The sequence below is a fragment of the Perna viridis genome, chromosome 11 (genome assembly GCF_037379345.1).
Source record: "Perna viridis isolate PV_CMFRI_1.1 ecotype Kerala chromosome 11, ASM3737934v1, whole genome shotgun sequence".
In the NCBI taxonomy this organism is placed as follows: Eukaryota; Metazoa; Mollusca; class Bivalvia; order Mytilida; family Mytilidae; genus Perna; species Perna viridis.
Genome location: NC_142455.1, coordinates 26,591,025 through 26,612,279, shown reverse-complemented (window position 1 = coordinate 26,612,279; position 21,255 = coordinate 26,591,025). Strand labels below are relative to the sequence as shown.

Sequence of the window (21,255 nt, the reverse complement as noted above, 5' to 3'; positions counted from 1 at the left end):
TTCTCTGAAATAGCTAACTTTTTATTACCATTGCCTGTGGAATATGTTGTTAAAAAAATTGTATTCGGTTTTCTGTAAGCAATACAAAATAGCCACTTTAGCACTTACTAGAACAATCATAGAAGGTTCCTCTTAAATGGCATATATCAGTTCAGAAGACTTTTTTAAAATTGTTTTCTTTTTGCTAGTAATAGGTCCAGCACCTTGAAATTTTCTGCTGGATTAAAATATTTCTCAGGAAAATAATTAGTGCCCCGCAGTTGCCCTATAGTGATCACTCTGTCTGTCCGCAAGTTACAAATTGTGTCTGGGCTGTAACTTTTATCTTTTGATAAAAGCAACATGGATATGGATATTGGCTATGACCTTGAACTTTGACCTCAAGGTCAAATACCTGTTTTTCACTGACAAACTCTTGTCCAGGCAGTGACTTTTTTGTTTTTTGATGTGGGATTTTGATCTTTGGCATGATGATTCATTACCTAAATCAAATTCATATATATATGGCAAGGCCCACAGAGATGGAATCTATCTCAATGATTTCTAGTTCTTACTAGTCTTTCTAGTAATAGCCAACATTTGACTTACTGCAAATAGCTTCGGATGCAGAGTGTAAAATGCACTTGTCATAGAAATTGTTGATGGTAATTTTTAGCATGGCCCTTTAGTCTATATCGAGAAGAGACTTGATTATACTGTTCTTTTACAGGCTTCACGCTAGTTAATCTCTAGTGGAAAGCTCAAATTTACCCTCTTGTTATAAATACTAACAAACCAGGCGTCGGTTTCACAAAAATTCGTAAGTGTGAAATTGATCGGAAATCATGACGTCACAATGCTATTTTAGTTTATGACGTCATTACTTATGATCAATTTTACACTTACGACTTTTTGTGAAACTGACACCAGTTTATGAGGGAAATAAAAGAACAACAAACCCCCAAAAATGTTGAATGAATTCATGTTTTTTTCAATTGATGTTTATTCCCTTTCAATTTTAATGAATCTGTGATTTAATATATTTTTGTAAGAGCTGAAAGATGATGTGCATATCATGCACTGATAGTCAAGCACTATATTAAAAATAAAGGGACGATTTTTTTTATCTTCAAGTTTGTTACTTTCAATATTAATTTCATGTGGATCAGAATCTAGCCAACAAAAAGCCATTCCAACAAAATAAAAAATGAACACGTCTGGTAAATCTATTAAAAATACCACGCCATCTATATTAATTTCGGATTAATGAAAGTTTCTTTTCAATTAAAAGTAGCTCAATTTCCATATTAAAAAGTTTTTTTTTACAAGAAAATCCTTTGTTTGCTCGATAAGACACACTTTGATGTAAATTATACAAAAGTACAGTGATCTGACTATCGTCTTTTGATGTCATTTTTCTTTCATCTTGAGACTTCTTAGAGATTTGCTTTTATGGGAAATAAGAAGCTGAGAAAACTTTTTTTGTTGTATGCTTGTCTTTTGCTATTTCTAAAGTAATGAAGTAGTCTTTGTTTATAATTTGCATGACGGTATCCATATAACGAGGACTTGCTTTTGAAAATTTAATTCACCTATATGCCATTTAAGTACCAGTCCATATAAAATTCAGACACTGCCAATGGTAGAGGCAATTCATGGTGTAGGAAAACCCACCTATAAATGTTATATCTTCACATTAGGTGAAGACCGTAGCCATTTATATTTTGTTAATTTTGAAAGCAAAAATGTGAAAAATAAACTGCCACCAAAAATTCACTGTATAATGTAAAGTTTTACATCGATAAGAGATTGTTAAATAGACTTGAAATAAAACAGTTGTAAAATTGGCTTGATATTGTTAATCACAAATATCTGCAAAATACATTGGTTAACAGTATGACTATCACCAGACTTATGACCATGTTGTTTTTAATTGACCATTTAAATATTGCTGAACTTCAGAAGGCATTTCTGGTATATTAATATCAATCAATCAACCAATTTGTACTGTAGGGAAATCAACAATGTTATTACTTGGAAAGTGGATCGTGATCTTGCCAACGGAAAAGATGCCAAAACTTTGTACGGAGAAGCTGGTAAGTGCTTATTTACCCCCCTTTTTTTCACCTTTCATCCAGAGGTTGAATGGATAATAGTATGAACTTGGTAAGATCTCTCCAAATGTATTTAACATTTAATGATGTTATCAATCAAATTGATCTGTCAAAAAAGATGGTAAGTCAAAAAAACTCATTGAAGTATCCTGAGCTTTAAAAGGAAGTGGGTCATTTTTTTTCATCAGTGTAAAGTGAAAAAAAAACAGTATGAATAACAACATTTGTTTTAATTCAATACTTTACGAAGAATTTGAATTATTATCCTTTTTTTTCTAATTTATAAAATATAAAGTTATAAAATTCTTTAATTAAATAAAAGGGGTTTTGGGGCTTTGGCCAACCACCTCCTTGCCTTGGATGCCTTTTTTCTCTTACATTCAAATGCCATATTTGCTTTTACAAGATCTCTCATGTTTAGCTAAGGCTCTTGTCCAATGTACACTTTTCCTCTTCTTTTGTTAGTTTGTTTTTTTTTTCACAAATTCAATTAGTGTACCTGCATTAGATATAAAGACTAGAAGTACTTGAGATTTTTGCTTCTTATTTCTGGCCAGACAACAGATAAGATACAAGTGATCTTAAACCTAACAAATTTAATGGCATTGGGGTTCTTTATTGTTCTTCCTTTTATCTTATTTTGTGGTAATTTGTCATATCTATCAAGCTAGTCACGTCTCAAACCTACTACAAAAGGGCTGAGGACTAAATTTACTCCATTTCCAAATCTCATTTACTCGGTATCTCGGTAAGATTGAGATATTCAGTGTGGTCGTAGACTTGCATACTGATCTTATTTCGATGACATTGGGAAAAAACAATATGATAAGCCATGCATATAATGGTTTGTAATGAAGATAGAAAATCTTCTCTCATCGTGGTATCATTTTCATTAAGGATGTGGTTAATATTGTAAAGACATTGTCACTGTCATTCTTCAGTAATTGTATTCCATTGTCCACAGTGTGAATTAATGTTCTTGCTATTTTTGTCCAATTAGTGAATAACTGTGAAGGCTTGCTATTCTTGTTTTGGGAAAGGACACAACAACTTTGTAGACTTCAGAAACTTTCTGTCAGATACACATTAATTTATCTCTCCATTTTAGGCAGACTATGTCACCCTTTTTACAAGGAAACATTTTTCCCTTGCCTTGTTCACTGTAAACTGTGAACTTCTCAAGGCATTAATTTATTTTTGCAGTAATACATGTTTCACAAAAAATTAAACAATATTTTCTTCCAAGAACTTAATTATATGGTTTGAGGAACAATCATGAATTTATAACTGCAGGAAAGAAGATAGATTGTAAAAACCATTAAAAAGTACAGCATGAAAATTTCCAAGTTTCCAGTATCAGTGTGTCTGTCTGTCAAACTTTTCTTGTGGTTATCCCAACGAAGTTACTCTTTAGGAAGGTCTTGAGTGCTATCTCTAAGTTCATAGGTCAAAGGTCTAAGACGTAAAATTGAACTTTTAAAACAATTACTTGTTGTCAACCAATTTTTGTTATTATTTGTATTCTGTTTTTTTTTTTTATTTGAAATTACGGTCTTTCACCTTCTGACATTATAAATCTCGGGAAGAAAATAAAAATGGAATGCAACTATAAATAAAAACTACTCAGATGTCAAAAAGCTATTATTAGACAAATCATACAATTTATTTGAGTCATTAGATGTATTTATTGTTTTCTCTTGTGGCCGTAGAAATTTTTTTTAAAAATGCAAATGACAGAAAAAAAAGTTAGTTAATGAGACTTGTCAAAATTTCCCTTCAAGACATACAAAGAAAATTAATGAAAAAAGTTCCTGTGAGAGATTTTGATGAAGATTTTAGCTTGTCTGATTGTAAAAAGCTTTCAGTAATACCTTACATGGGAAGTCAATGTCATTAAAACATATTTACAACTAGATTTAACATTAGGAGGTGGCCAAGGGCTGTCAGCTGTGGACCAAAATGGCATTGTGAAACAAAAGTGCTGAAGGGCTGATGGAACACTCAGACTCGGTTGATTATGGAATGATTTAACTTTAAATAGATTAGGAAGACATACATTTTGGTAATGGAATTAAACTCTTTAGCAAATTTAATTTGGCTTTCCAGAAGCATGTTCACATCAATTGTCCTTTCCATGTCAGACTTAAACTTCCTGTTTTGAATTTCTGGCATGTACACATACAAATAAGTGAGGTTTTGTCGCGTCCACTAAACAAGGTTGATTTTTCTTACACCCTACCAACTTGGAGTGTATAAGACTCTCCCTACTGAGCTGGTCTGTGTGTCCACGTATCAATATTACATGAAATTTCAAAGTAAGTAAGGCACCATATACAGATGTACATGAACAAATACTATTGTTGTCAGATCTCTGCAAAGGGTTATAATTGAACTTAAGGGATTTGCATGTTTTCATCTTAGCATAATTCATCCTAAACCGTTCAATGATTTTCCATCAAATTTAGCTGGAATGTTAAATTTAATAAGTAGATCTCTATGTGGATGGGATTTTGCATGATTCAGTATCAAAGTATGTCTTGTTTCATCAGTTTGTAAATTGTAATAATGTGAGGAAATATCAATAAGACCAATCAATGCAGTGATTTACCAATAAAATAACAAGAGGGCTCTTTCTTTTAAAAGCATTTAAGAAGGTAGACCTGGGGTAAGGGACACAACTCTTACAAATCATTGGAACGTTTGTATTCCACATTTTACATCAATCTTAGGTAAGCATCAAAGTAACTTGGACTAATTCCATCCTGTTTCAAATGAAAGCTTGATAGGGTTTGGTGAAATTGAATATAAGACAAACATATCCCTGATTTCAAGAGTTATTTCCCTTACCCTAGGTCTACTTCCTTAAACACAGTGTGATGTATGGGTTCTTATAACATTTTAACCCAATAAATCCAGAATTGTAGGTATTGTCAAATTTAAATATTTTTTCAACATTGTTGAATATAAATGAATATTCTTCTCTGTGATTGACACCAAATAAAGCTTGTTGAAATATGATTTATTTTTTAAGACCTTCCCTATAGTGATGTACCATTGTTGAGTCATCTTGTCAGGAGACAATTCGGGAGTTTCTTAAAGTAATCTTAATTACAGAAATCATCTAACCTTACTTTTATTCTTGATATAGACTTGAACAATATAATACTATGCTGTCAGCCAATAATGATTTCCAGAAGATGTTGATTTTCCGTACCTAATGAAGACGACTTCCGAAGCATTTTGACAAAGCCCCATTGGCCTGTGGAGAAAATTTTGGTTTATTACAGCCATCATCGTTATTTTTATGACCAAGAGGGAGTCGTACCTGTTTATACACAACTTTTTTTAGATAATTAAGAAGAAAATTTGTATCAACAGGAAGTTAGCCGTCCATTGTTAAGTTTAATTCCTGTAGAAAAATTGTTTATCTTTTTTTTGATCCCTTGAGGCTACCAGTTTTTCCCTACATTTGAAATTTAATGAATGACTTGAAATTATTGTTTGTTGTTTCCATTCATTAGTGTCTATTGAAATGCAAGTTGGAGATTTTTCTGTGAATTAAATAGCTTTTCTTAACAGAAAATACTGGTACATTTATTTTGGTGAGCATTCTTCCAAATTATCACAACTCCTAATCAGTTTTGAGAAAAGTATTCTTTTCTCTAGAAACCTTTTTATTCCCAGCAGAAGATTGATTTGATTTTCACTAATATCAACATCTTATATATATATCTTATATCCAATATTTAAGTAACGGTCCATATAAAAATCATGCAAAATAAGAAAAAAAAATTTTCATGCATAAAAAGGCTACAGTGGTTTATCACCTCAGTCACTTTAATATAGTTAAAAAAATTCCACATTATTTAAAATTTCATTGGACCCCAGTCTTGTGAGATATATTTTGACTGGTTATATAGGAAATATTATGAAAAAGTATTCCTACCCAAACTTTAAAAAAAATTAATATTTGTTTTAGACCAAATTGAACAGATTTAAAAGGTACAACCACTGTAGTCTTGCATGATTCTAAGCTGGAATAATACTTAAGTCATTCTATATCAGAAACCTATGCAATGTGAAATAGAGAAACCAAAAATACAAATTCAAAAAGAAGTTATATCAAGCCTGAATATATTGTTGATATTTTCCTCAACTCTTCAATATATGACCTCTGCAGTTGTATCAAACTGCTCTGTGTTTCTTCCCCCACATATAGTGGTAAGGGTGTGTATCCTTCCCTCCTTCATTCCTTTGTGCAGAGGGGTACCCATCTCTAATCCATTAATTCTCCTACACTACTGAATAAATTTGATGAGACTATGCAGAACCTTTGTAACATGTTCCTATTGTGCACCTTCTATTTTAGATTTTGATCTTAATAAATTTGGAAGACAAAAAACTGTGTTAGCAAATGGGGGAGTGGGGATACAAGTTACCAAGTTTGCTCACTGTTTTTTTTTCCAAGTTAAATCTAAATGATGTGCTGGAAATTGCAGATTATATTACAATAATATGTCTGTTTCCTGCTACCCTGCCTACCCTAGTTTTTTGTGCCTACCCTAAATATATTATTCCAATGCTGAGTTATATTGATTAGAATCATTCTCATACAGACTTAAAAAAAATACTAGTAGGTGTAGATTTGGTTCCTGGTTTTGTGTTATTTAGTTGTTTATGACATTATGAAAAAAAAGTCGCAGGATAAATGTACATTATTGCTGGATCATGATAGGTTAGAAAGCCAACAGGGTTTTGTTTGCTTAAAATAAATTTACTGCATCTTGTATGTGTGACAACTTATCATTTTATGATATATGTACAGTTCCGATTTAACATCACACAGGCATGGATTTTATACGTAATGCAATTATTGGTATTCATATTTAGAGAAAGTTCCAAGCATTTTCAGCTTTATTTCAGAAATTAGAATTTAAAATTTTATGGATATTTATGAAGCTTTCCTTGATTAAATAAAATTAAAAACTTTAGCGGTTGATTCTTAGTAGGAGCAGTATCTAAATTGGCAGTGTTACTATTGTAATATGATAATCTCCCTGACGTCAACAGTTGATGAAGATATTATCAGCCCTTATATCATTCATGGATTTGCTTAAGGAAATGTATTGAAAATTTTGATATCAATTCTTGCTTTTTTATTGTCAAGAGAGTATAAATGAAAAATGATCCTTTTTGACATTCAAGAAAAGTTAGAAGGATTATAGGTAATTATTTATGAGGTTATGTTATGAAATGATTTGACAATTATTTAAACTTTGTTACAAATGAAATGTGTTTAGTAGTGGTTTAGTGGGTTAGCTTGTTTAGAGCCACAGCTATGTTAAAAAAAGATATCTGTACTCACTAGCTGTCACTGCTTGTTGACCAAGTATGTGTTAATGAAGCCTACTCCTATTTGCTGTTTGAAATCTAATTGCTATAAATAGAATTATGACTGTTCATATGCATTTAATCTTTTTTAAGTCGCTAATAGTTTTGGCAATTTCTTGCACTCGTAATTTCAGTACTTTACATTCGCATATGATTTGCATAATTACATATTACTACACCACATTATGCTGTTGATTGGTGCCATGTTTACCATCAGTACTAGCCTCATATGAGATTAAAATGTACCTCTTAAATATCATACACATGTGCTTTACATGTGTTTTTGCTTGTTTGAGAACGAGAAGTTTACACAAAAAAATGAAATGATTGGTTAGCATTGAACTTAATGTAATACATATATTAACCAGTTTCTGATTCAGACACAGGGGTATGTTACAGTAGACTACATAGGTCATATACATTATTAAGGCCCCGATAATTTTTTTGACCTGTATAGATATTGCCAGTTGTTTAATCTTGTTACTAATCTAGTTCACTGGTCAATATTATAAGCGATCCAAAGATCTCTTAAAATTTGAGAGAAACTTGTGTATCGAAAACATTACCTGCACTTCCTGGTAACCAGTTGTTTTGATTGAGAAACATTTGGGTCATCATGGTTATGAAAGAGTAATCATATCAAGGGAACCAAGATTGTAGCGGAAGTCACCTGATTGAAGAGCATATCACATTCATGTCATTTCAAAGTTGAGAACAAGCCAAAATCAGTTGCATAGAATATTTGATGATTAATGTCTTTGAAGACTTTAAGTCTTAGATTTATTATACTCCCTACAAACCAAGTTTGAGGATATATAGAAATCACTGTCTGTCCACATTTCTGGTTAGCGCTACTCCTCATAAACCATTCAAGGAGTTTTCATGAAATTTTATAAGTAGGTTAGGCATCATATGTACCCATAGATGTGCATGAATATATAAATTACTGTTGGAGCACTAAAAAGGGAGATGATTCAACTTCAGCATTTTATATCTAAAACCTCTTAAGTGCAAGTCCTAAACCACTTCAGGGATTTTGATGAAACTTTATAGGAAGGTCTAGCATTATATGTAGATGTGCATGCAGGAATATAATAACTGCCAGAGGACTTCTAAGGGAGGTAATTAGACTTCAATTAAAGGATAATACATTGAACTCCATTTGGAGCAAGGGTGTTCTCTATGTGAGCTTGCTCACAATATGTCTAGTTGCTGTAATATTTCCGATTTGTACTCTCAGTGGTCTAGTATTAGTAAGCTCTTCTAGAGCTCAAGCCTAGTTAGACCTAAGACCACTCCAGTCCTTAGAACTAGTATAATTAAGAAAACTATAATAGAAAGGAGCTCTCAATTGATGAAATGATCTCTATGATAAGTCCCACCAAAGTCTTCTTTGAGTTAAAAATTGTCAGACAACTCTTGTTGGAATTATGCCATGGAAAGTTAAAAATTTAACCAGGTGAGAAATTCAGGCTCCTGGGAGCGTCTTGTGTGTCTACATTTGACCAATTGGAGTCAGGGAGGCTGACATGAAAGACAGGTCAAAGACAAGTTGCAATCATAAACTAAAGGTCAACCTAAACAATCCAAAGGTTTTTTAACTTGCATCTGTATGAATTGAAAGGTCAGTTGTTGCCTTAAAAAAACCCAAAAAAACTTCTTAATAAAAGCTGGCCTGGAAACAGATACATTAAGGAGCAGAAACTAGTACTGAATACAGACAGTAACCTGTAACAAAATGCATGTATTAAAAATTCATGCAAAATATATCTACTCTGAATTCTACCTTCCAAATCTAGGAGATTCTTCAATACACTAAATATGTACCTTTATATATTATTACTTGTTACTTTGAACAATTTTACCCTTTTAAAATTGTGTATCTCTACCTTAACTGAAAATCTGCATTTGAAATAAACAATTTCCAATTTTTCTAGGTTTTATTTCAGGTGGTCATAATGTTTTCAGTGCATTTTAAAATCAAAATTACTTTTTATTACAAGTCGATTTTCTTCTTGAATCATCTGATGTTAAAAGAAAATTAAAAATCAATAAATTCTTACAATTGTGCTGACATGCAAATAAGTAATCAATAGTTTGTCTTATACAGATATTTTGATATAGAACTCTTTAAAAACTTTATCTTTTAAATTACAGTATCATCGATTTTTCCAAGTATTTTGAGAAAGTGTTTTCTACAACTACATGTACATGTATATTGCAGACTTCAAAATTTACCTGGAAGGTCATAAAAAAAAATTAACTTGGATAAATTTTTGCAGTAGGTGTTATATATAACCATTTTCCTTGAATATCTTAAATACTCTTTTTTAATTTTGATAAAAATTCTTTCTTTTTTTAATTAATCAGAAGAATTAAAATTTGTAAGTATGACACTGATTTTAATGGCTTTGGCAGTAAGACTAGTGTCTAAAACTGAAAACTGGTGTAAAAATAAAGCATGTACTTTTTGTTTATTGGTTTTAATTTGTTTACACAGTTTTTCTTCACACAGAAAAGAATCAAATAATTTGGCTGGATTTTTCAATTTCAAACCATCTCTCTGTGAGATATTTGAGTCTGCACATTTCTTATTAGTTTGTTTCTTAGAAACAAGCAGAAGTATGACAAAGTTCTGTAATAATCTCCTGTAGGATGAAGATGAAACATTGAAATAACATTATGAGAAATTCTTCTGTGTTTAGCCAGAGGCTGACTTGTAATAGAGATAGAAACATCTTCAGACGCTTCAAATTGAAGTTTTGACAAGATCATTACAGATTGATTTTCAAGTTTCCTTGCTCAGGTGCAGAAAAGGATTAATTTTTGTATTGCAACAGCTGAGCATGGCCTCACAGTTAGAATCAAGTCATAACACTGCCCCCCCGACAATAAATATTTTTGTCCTCAAATTTAAGACTAACCTTTTTGAGTCCAGTGTATAGCAAAAAATGCCAAAGGCATAAACTGACATTAAATTAAGTTGGTACAAAACCATTTTCAGTAATTTTCAATGAGGACATCCTTTTGCTAGGAACGATGATCACATGTGTCGTTGATGATGTAGAGAGTTCTTGATGAGATAGGGTAACAATTTAACCAGCTCTAATTATCTTAAAATGAAGCAGAAAATTTCACATCATTAGCAACATATTGATGCAGGCAGCCTTTTAGGAAGAAAATTACTACCAATTTTGCTCACATGCGGTGAAGGCACGTCAAATTAAAGTGAAATTTTACATACAGGGAATGATATGAGATTGCATGGCCTTTCAAAAATTAAGTTGTGCTTTTTCTCTTGTAATGAAGCTCATTGTATGTATTTTGGTTGACAGGAACTGTCTTCCTTTTTTACGGAAGTCTTTCATATCATTTTGTCATTTTCATGTAATTGAATCTGTACCATAGAAAAATGAAGCTTTACTCTTTCCTGTTAATTCATTTTCTAATTGTATCTAAGGTTATTTTTTTTCTATGGTATAGTGATAAAAAATATCTACTGTTCAAAAAATTACTTCCGAAATTGTTCGGCAGCTACTTTCAACAGATCTCATGACCTTAGTTTTTGTGTGAAATTAAGCTCCTTTAAAAAAATATATTTTTTTTTAAAACATTTGAAAATAAGAAAAGAAATACTTACACAATACTTCCTTAACTGCACTATAATGTAACATACTGTGAGGCATTTTATAAGTATTTATTTAATCTCCCCTTTGAAAAATGGTTTGTAAAAATATTGTTGTAAATTTACCATATAAGGGTTTATGCCAAAAAATCTTTTTGAACAATTCAAGGATAATTTCAACAACAATTTGCTCACTGAAAATACAGACTTGTGTATGATTTTGAAAGATGACAGAAAAGAAGGCTCTCTGCAATGGGTCTACCTTAATTAAGAAATGTTTGTTCAGCTGCATTTCTATTTTTACTTATTTTCTTGTTAGACCAGAAGTATGAAAATTTAAATTGTAGTAAAAATTTCCCATAGTTCAGTACTTTACAGTCAGTTGATAACCTGATTTACAACATCTGTTAACATGAAGACATTCTATTATGGCATTTAATGACGTCCTTTTTTCATTTAGCTTATTAATGAGTGTTTTACATATAAATGTGGATTTATATTGGCTGATATGGAAAATACGCAAATCTCTTAATTAAATCATACCCTCAGCTTCTCCTGATATGTATATAAAAGTCATTTTTATTAAGGGACCAAAATTAACTTATGCAATATCATTACAAGTTTTGGCGATGCTGACATACGTTAATAGCATGTGAATCCTGGACCTACAGCGACCATATGTTTTTAAGAAGAAAAAAAATCAACACTTCAGGTCTTGTCAAAAACAATTATGTTTCCATGGCAACACATCATTAGCAGAAGGAAACGAAAATCTTGTGTGGAAAGACATCGATAACGGATTTGTGACTCTGAGGTGTAAATGAAGTTAGGGGGTAGTGAGCTGTATGGTAGAAAATTTACAAATTAGTTAGAAAATGGATATAGCTTAAGGATCATTGTCAGGATTCACAGATCAATTGCATTATGGGAGAAAAGTCATTATTTTTGGTCATGATAAGATGATGTATTTGATAACAAATAAAGTTTGAAATATAAGGCTGTGTTGTAACACAACTCTTGGCAATGAAGAACTAATATTTTTATGTCTTCAAGAGGTTTTCATAAAGTAATTATAAAAGTTTATGAAACAAGTATTGATTTTTGGTTTCTTTAGACTTGAGATTTCAAATTTTGTGAGAATAAAATCTCTTGACAATACTGAAATGAGGCATAAGTATATTCTGGTTTCAACTGTGTAAAAATGCCCATAGGTTGCAAATGAAATTCTCTTCTTTCAATACATAAGTGAATAGAGATATTGAAAACTTTGTTCATTTAAATAATGAAAAAGTACTTAATGAAAACTATTTGGGGATGTGAAGGGGGTGAGCTAAAACCACAAATTAATTTTTTTTACCCCCAAAAGTTGGCAATGTACCGCTGAACCAAAATGTCAACCAATGTTACTTCACTCCAGATTCAGATTTAGGTAAATCAATGTTTTTAACCAAGAGAGATTATTTCAAACTCTGTCACAGGTGAAAGGAGAAAATGATCCAGACTATATAAAAGTTACAATCTCAGGAATCTCCATTACAAGTCCAACTATAATAAGACGGAACATTTTCCGCTCTCTTCCTGTAAATTAAATGTATTCTTTTTTTAGTCTTGATGTCAGACAATGATTAAAGCCTTCGTAGCTTTTTACATCTAATTCAATTACCCAATCTTATCTTAGGTCTCCTCCATGTGAAGTTCAGTGTTGAATTAATTTCGATTGGATGTTAAACACCATTTTACTTTCATGACAAAAGTGACAATACCAAAAAGCATATAAAATCAGAAAATAATTAGAAAACAGCATTAAACCAGTTCATTAACATTGTTTATGGGTGATGTCATGCAATGTGGTATATTACATATTGATGTTGAATCAATGTATGCCAGATATATTGTGCTTCAGGACAAATTGTTGATGGTATCTTGATTGTGACTACCAAAGAGGGGTATCAAAGGAAATGTAGTTGATTATTTAAGGAATGACTGTTATACTTCTTCGGTCTATGAAAAAATAACCTCAGTCATGTGGTGCACACTGAATAACCTGTGTAGAAGGTTATTTAAAAGTGTGCACCATGGGCATTGAGGTTATTTCGAATAAATCGAAAAAATAATTTAAATACCAAATTGAACAAATAAGTCATTTAAAAGATTTTCTGTTGTCACAGTCTTTACAAAATTGGGTCTTTGAGTTGATAAACAAAATTTTTGATCCATTCAGAAACCGTGTTACTTCTGAAATTAAATTATTAATGTATATATTCAGTGACACCTGTATAAATGAATCTTGTAGGAAAAAAAATCCTGCTCTTATCAATCATAATGAAATAAAATTATATTTAAACCAATCGAAATACAACAGCAATCTGCTTCAACCAATCAGAATACAACAACCTACTTGAACCTATCAGAATAAAACAGCAAATGGAATAAACTGTTTTAACCAATTAAAATACAGCAACAAACTGCTTTAAATTATCAGAATAAAACAACCTTCTTCAAGCAGTCAGACCAATAACAACAACAAACTGCTTTAATCCATTGGACAGAAAAAAAAACATCCTTCAATCAATCAAACCTATTACAACAATCTTCAACCAATCAGACAAAACTACATTCAATCAATCAGACAGAAAAAAACAACAACTTCCAATCAATCAATCTGACTGAATACTACATCTTCAATCAATCAGACAAATAACAACAACCATCAATCCATCTGAACAAAAACAACAACTTCCAATCAATCAATCTGACCGAATACTACATCTTCAATCAATCAGACAAATAACAACAACCATCAATCCATCAGATCAAAAACAACAACCTTCAACCAATCAGTCCAAAAACAACAACAATCAATCAATCTGACAAAAAACAACCTTCAACCAATCAGTCCTAAAACAACAACCTTCAACCAATCAGTCCAAAAACAACAACAATCAATCAATCTGACAAAAAACAACGACCTTCAACCAATCAGTCCAAAAACAACAACCTTCAACCAATCAGTCCAAAAACAACAACAATCAATCAATCAGACCAAAAAAACAACCTTCAACCAATCAGTCCAAAAACAACAACCTTCAACCAATCAGTCCTAAAACAACAACCTTCAACCAATCAGTCCAAAAACAACAACAATCAATCAATCAGACCAAAAACAACAACCTTCAACCAATCAGACCAAAAATGCTTTGATTGAATCTGTAAAATTCATAATGTATTTTTTCAACTATTTTGCTTATGATGTATAAAGTGCTGATATTACTTTAAGATTTGAAATTACCATTGTTTTAGTATTTTTAAAGGCTTTGGCTTTTTCTGTTTTTATAAGTACTTACCCTTTGGAAAAAAAGTTCATTTTAAGCAAACTGAAAATACAAAATGTAATTTCTTTTATATTGCACACATGGGTATTTTAGTGACAAATTTGATACTTTGATGTACACATAATGGAGACAATAATCATATTTGTGAATATTCTTATTGTTTCACATGTCACATTAAATCATTTTATAAGATTTTAAGAGGGAACATATTATCTTTAGTTTTAATCTTTAAGGGTAAATTATTGTGTAACTTGTGTATGTTACACAAAAAAAATCAAAATAAACTTAGTCATATATATAACAAGAATTATTTTGAAAATCTCAATAAGCATTATTTTAGTTTTGAATAAAATGTAAAAGTAAAAACTTTGCTCCCTCCCTCCACTGAAAAATGATGCAAAAGTGAAAAAAGTGTTTAAATTGAAATGTATTGAAATTGATTAATGCTAATTTAGCTGCAGAAATTTATAAAACCAAGTGCAATTTTCAAACTTAAAATCATTTCACATTTAATAATAGAGGTTTTAAACTCAGAAATTATTGTGATTTGCTTATAATTGCAAAAAATGCAGCTGAGTTATAATTTGCAACAACCTTTAACATTTCTAAAGTGAGATTTTTCCACCATGAAAAATACACTTGATAATTTTTAAATTCATGCAGTAGATAAAAAGATAGATACAATATGCGAGATAAGATACATTTTCTGTAATATTGATTACAAAATAATCCAATTCAAAAACTGTGATACAATGGATTATACCAGAGCTATTGGTTTTGTCATCATCGAAAGATAATTGTGTAAAAATGTCATCGTATCATATAATTGATCATCAGAAGAGATGAAAAATTGAATTTTGATCCTTTTTGCCCTGCATATTTATTTTCTTCTATTTCCTACAGGGTGATATATTGTCATGATGTATCATGAATAAAATTTTCGTATTAGACATTTTTAAATGGGACTTGTGTTCTTATTGTTGTCAAAATAACTTTGCATGCTTTGTAAAGAAAATTGACTACAAAATGAATGAAAAATTAAGTGTAAGTGTTTGTAAGAATCAGGCAAAATGGGAAAAATAAGAAACATGCAAAACTCCATGGATCTGACAATATAATTTTATTTAAGGATGCTTTTTTATTTGAACAGACTATTGTTTGATCTCTGCATCTCTGGATTTGCTCAAATTTGTTTCGATAGAATGTTAGTAAAATGAGTTTTCTGCCCTTGAAATGTTCATTTTCAGTGTATTTCATTGAAATTATAACTCAATTTACCAACATGATACGTATGATCTTTCTTTTCCCCTTGATTCTGATGGAGCAAATAGTCAAATTAAACTTTCAAAATGGTGGGTTTTTTCATATCATGTTTCACCCACTGCCTGATTCTTACCCAGACTGACACTTAAGATGTTTTTGTCATGGAGTTAATTGCTTCTTGGTCATTTCAGCATTTGATGTTCAGCTATGCCTCAGTCCAGATAATATTTTTGGAGCAACCAATCAGTCCATTCATTGCCACATGACCCACAGCATCATGATCTATTTGATAGATATGAATAAGTGCTGCTTAATTCTGTGCTTCTCTTTTGATGACTGAAATTAGATAATGTTTTTCTGTTTATATTATCAGATGATTTTTTTTACAGTATTTCCCTTGTTTCTTGACTGAGTGGCTACTGTCTTACACTAACTCTGGGCATTGGGAAAATGATTTTTTTGGCACAATAACAAAACACAAATGAATATTTGGGCACAAGGCAATTTATAAGTCTTTTTATTGGTATCACATCTCATAACATGCTTACTGAGGACTTGAATTGTCTTCCTTCTGCATGAAGCATATAGGATTGTACGTGGGGTGACATTCTTGTCTCAGGGTTGTTGCTTCTGTGAGCTAGCACATTAAAAATCATGATTCAGCATATTTGACTACTGGTAGTACAATACAGAGCCTGATGGATTTATCAAATATTCTTATCCTAAATTGCATGCAATATCAATTCTACAATCAATCAATCAATGGTTCATAGCAAACACTAGTCACCCAGTCTTCTAAGTTGAGTGGTAAGTCTTTGATGAGCTGATTTCAATTCAGCAAGCTCTGTTAATATGGTCTGAGGTTAAGACCGTACCACATGTGCAGAAAACCTTGAATTTGTTACTTATACATTATAATTGATTTATCACTCACGAAAAAATTCCTGAAAAGGAATTAAGTATTAAGTAGCACTCCACATAAAAATCATGCCAATTGTGATTCATGGTTGGAAAGTGTACATACTTTTATTTTTGATATTTTGTTTAAAATGTCATAGAAAACAGAAAGTAACATGTGGCCTTTCATATTACCCTTGATAATATGAGATAAAAATTATTTAGAATGTAGCGTAGAATTCAAAATTAAGGGAGATAACTCTATAATTGACACTAAAATATAGTAGAAACTATTTGATTTTCCATATGGATTATCTCCTAAGAGCAGACAGATTGGAATGAATGATTATATATTTCATCACATAGACCTATAAGGCACTTTAATAACAAAAATAAAAATGTGTAACCTCTTTTGAGGTGTATCGCATTTTACAGAATTTGCATGATTTTTACAAAGACTGCTACTTGATTGCAATGTAATAAGTTTCATGCTTTTTGTTTAATCCTCCTGTTTTTTTTTTGTTTTTTTTTTCGTAATGTATTACATTTATATTGGATTATTTGTGCTGAAATGTCATCTAGCAATATTATTGAGTTATTTACTGCAAAAAGAAATAAAAATACATTTTTGAGCCAGTGGCAGAGCAATTCAATTTCATTGTGGTACTGTAGGGTGAATTATCGCTCAGATTTAAATGTTATATAAATCTGATTAGCAAAGCACAAAGTTTAAAAGTGCTGATAGTGCTGTATGGTAAAAAATCTAGAACAGTCTGTGGACACACACTCTGTAGATAATTGTGAAAATTAATTCCTGCTTAAATGTACTTTTCCCTTTAATGTGAAAAAAATTCTTGAAAATAGAGTTGATTTATAGTTGAACTAATTAAAGATTAATTGTTGAATAAGACTATCGGAGATGTGAGGAATGTGGCTACCTTAAATGCCATGAAGGGATACTGGTATTTATAAGCCTTCCTTAAGTCCATGTTATATTGTAGAGTTGTTCTGGTTTGGGTCATATGACCAATGTTAATTCCTGTGATATCTATTTATATGGTAGGTCAGAATTTTTTATGGTAGCACCAGGTTGATAAAATGTGACATCTCTATCATATTAGCCAGCTTATCTGTCCTTATATGAGGCAGATGTAACCTGTAAGACCATGAAGTATTTTGTGAACTCTAGTACTTGAAAAGCATTAATTTTTACTAATACTTGCAGATTCTGTCGAATGAGTGTATTTGCGCATATACATTTTTGTGGTTTGATATGACATAAAGATTTAAAGTTTAAAAATTTAAAGATGTTGCACTTTATGACAAATGATAATTGATGGCTCTATTTTTACATGTCCCGAAGAAAATGTACAATTCTGGAAAATGTTATGTGGTATTTTCTTGGTTTACTTCATGAAATCACTAAATAAAGTAAACCAAGAAAATACTACATTACATTTTCCAAAATTGTACATTTTCTGGGAGACACATGTAAAGACATGATGAATTCACATGCTTTGCTATTTCTAAGTTGTGTAATTAGGCATGCTGGAACTTTATCACATGCTTGACAATATCAAAAATATATAATTATCTTTCAGCAGAAGAAGAATCTGTATTTTAGAAAATTAATGAAGTCTACATGTCTAATAATGTCTGATTTTATTTGATTTCCGACAGAACTCTCACAACCCTCTTCCCTTCTGATGTTTGTTATTACGACCAATGTGATAAGGTTACAATACAATTATGAAGTTATATGGGTTAGAGCTGTCCACGGTCAGAGGTTTGACTAGGAGTACAGCATGTGTACCTTGTAAGGTTTCTTCATCTTAGGGTGAGAAGCCTTAAAAACCTTTATTTAATGGAGTGCTCTGAAGTTTTAATGAAAATGTCTGACAAATTTTTTTTCCATGTCTTCTAGTTTTGAATGTTTGATAATGACATTTTTTACCAATTTTTAAAAGGATTCTGCCAGCATTATTGTTGATATATTTTTATATAATGAGTAAAACATTACTTTTATTAGTTGTAAATTTGAAACATTATTTATGAAACTTTGAGATAAATTAAACTGTATTATTATTTGTCCATTTGTCAAAATAGCAAACATAATTTTTTCCCGCTTTTTAGCAGAATTCCGCTATTTTAAATCCAAATTTTATTGTTACATTTTTTTTAACTGTATATTTACTTTGGATTTTGCCGATTTCTGCTTTGTAGACCTGGTAAAATCATGTCTGAAATAGTAATTTGACCATTAAACACAGTTTTTCAATTCATTTTGTTTGCTAAGCCTGATGATATGTTTGGTATCTGACTCGTGTATTTCTGTAATAACTTTAAGAGGATACTAAAGGATCTTTTTCGAACTTTGAATAGATATTCTGTATCATAAAATAGGGATCATATTCAAATTTAAGTTTAATCAGATTTTTTAAACAAAAGTTTTTGCCATTTTAAGTTGTTTTTTACTACAAAATGCAACATGGGAAGGAGGGGTGGGTGGGTATTTTTATCAATTTAAATTGAAGAACAGAATTGATATAGCAGTCACTAGAGCCTTTACATTTGTAGAACCTGATAGCATCTGAAACTATCTTACACTATCACAGGAAAATAATTCCATTGTCATTCCCTATTAAGGTTCAAATGCAGATAGTTAGGGCCATTCTGTAGGTATTTCTAATCTATCAAATTTAATTCTATGTTATTTATGCCAATAAACAAACTCAGTATACAACTTTAACTGCGAAGTAAATATGCTTATTAATTTTATATGTATTAACAACAATTCAGTTAAAAATAGTTTACCTCTAATCTCTTATCAGCACTGTAACCGGTTTATTTCTATGCATTTACCCGATTGAACCAGTCATTCATTGTCAATATATTCAAGTTGCCTGTTTATGTTTAGACACATAATAAACCATTTGATGTATTATAAATTAGCTAGAAATGAAAACCCTGCAAGATTACAAGTAGTCATCAATCATAGAATTAAAATGTAAAGAGGAATGCTGAGTAGCAATAGGAAGAGCTGTCGTAGATATTTCATGCAGGCCCTGGGGCAGTGGTTCCAATCAAGAAATTTGTATGAAGAAAGGGGTTTCAGGTTATTATTTGCCCTCAGCGTAAGGCCATTTTTTTACAAAAGGGTAGCACAACCCCAAAACCATTCTGACATATCACCTATGATTTTATTACAGTTACCGCCTCATGATATGACGGGAGCCGACAGTCGACAAATAAAATGAAAGTTTGCATAGACGATGGCATAGGAATTTTGATTATGCATTTCTCTGGAATTGTGTCATTTTTTGGGTCAGGTGTTACTGCTATTTGCAATAATCATTCTATTTGGTTATTTTGGCAATTTGTATGCTATTATAATTGAACTGTAGATGATCCAAAACTTAAAGTACATGGCTAATGTTTCCTGTACCAGACCCAATACGTGAAACTATGTTATAAGACATTATCGTTTTTTGTTAATTTACGTGTCTCTGGACTTGGTGCCCAGAAACTAAGCGGTTTTACCTGACACATAGATGTCTATGGAATAACTTGTAGCTCTTGAACTATAAAGCTTATCAAGTGGGAAATGTAGCTAGTTGAGAGGAACGTGTATCTATGGATATGATTTATTTCAATGATTGTGGATTAAGTTTCAATAATTTAATAGACAGCTTCGACCTGGAGGGCGATATATTGAATTTCGACCTGAAAATGAAAAAAAAACTAGGAATGGCCAACTAGAAGTTTGTAGTTCAATTTTGCACTGTATCCAAGAGTTTTGTATTCATTCATCTAAGTGTTCCATGTAAACTGATATAAAACCTGAATATTACCCGAACTAGCACACTGCTATGCTGCATAATGCATTTTGGTGTTTAGGTTTTGTAATCTGAATGGTGAATTGAAAAATAAAACAAATAGTTCAATACTAAACATTTATGATAATATTAAGCTTGTGTTAAATTCCATTTGTATTTGTTCCCCATACTCTCTTTTTATCCTATTTTTTTGCAATTTGACAATTATTTGAGGCATAAAAATTCAAACAAACAATATAAATTGATTCATTACATGAGTACTTTGATTTTGGGTATAATGACATGGGAGTATCCGCTACTTTTACTACTCTGAAATGAATTTCATGAAAATTTCACAGAATCTTTATTACCTTTTCCCATTACACAGTTCATTTTTTAGATTCTGATCCTAATCAATTTAGAGGTCAAAAGTTATATGATATCAATGGGGAGTGATGGAATCAAGTTAATGAGAACTGCTCCACTCACTCACAGTTTATAGTTAATTTTTACTACTAACTTCCTGTCAAAGTATTTCATAATGAATGGACTTGTTCATGGCAATTTATTATATCACATTATATCATGTTTTTTCTTTCTTTCTCACAAAGTAACAACAAATTAATTGTTTGCGAAATTAATATGGTTAACTGTAATATCTTAGCTTTCATTAGTGTATGCCAGTGACAGTTCCAATCTAGAAAAAAGATTGTTCCATTCCTTTGCATACATTTCCTCTTGTTATGTTGTTATATAGTTGTTCATTGTCATTGCCATCTTCCTTAAGAGTCATGGTTTCTATGCATTAACTTGAGAGATCTATCAAGGATAGCTTGACC

The 21,255-nt window shown here is 31.2% G+C and overlaps 1 protein-coding gene across 5 annotated transcripts in view; it reads left to right on the top strand.

Moving 5' to 3' along the window:
- The window catches only part of LOC148603533 (receptor-type tyrosine-protein phosphatase N2-like), a 136,763-nt gene that overhangs the window by 54,811 nt on the left and 60,697 nt on the right, over positions 1 to 21,255 (top strand). For all 5 annotated transcript variants that reach the window (XM_088554054.1, XM_088554053.1, XM_088554052.1 and 2 more), the window contains exon 9: positions 1,993 to 2,075. In XM_088554054.1, the coding sequence (XP_088410180.1) occupies positions 1,993 to 2,075 (83 nt within the window). The remainder of the gene's footprint in view (positions 1 to 1,992; positions 2,076 to 21,255) is intronic.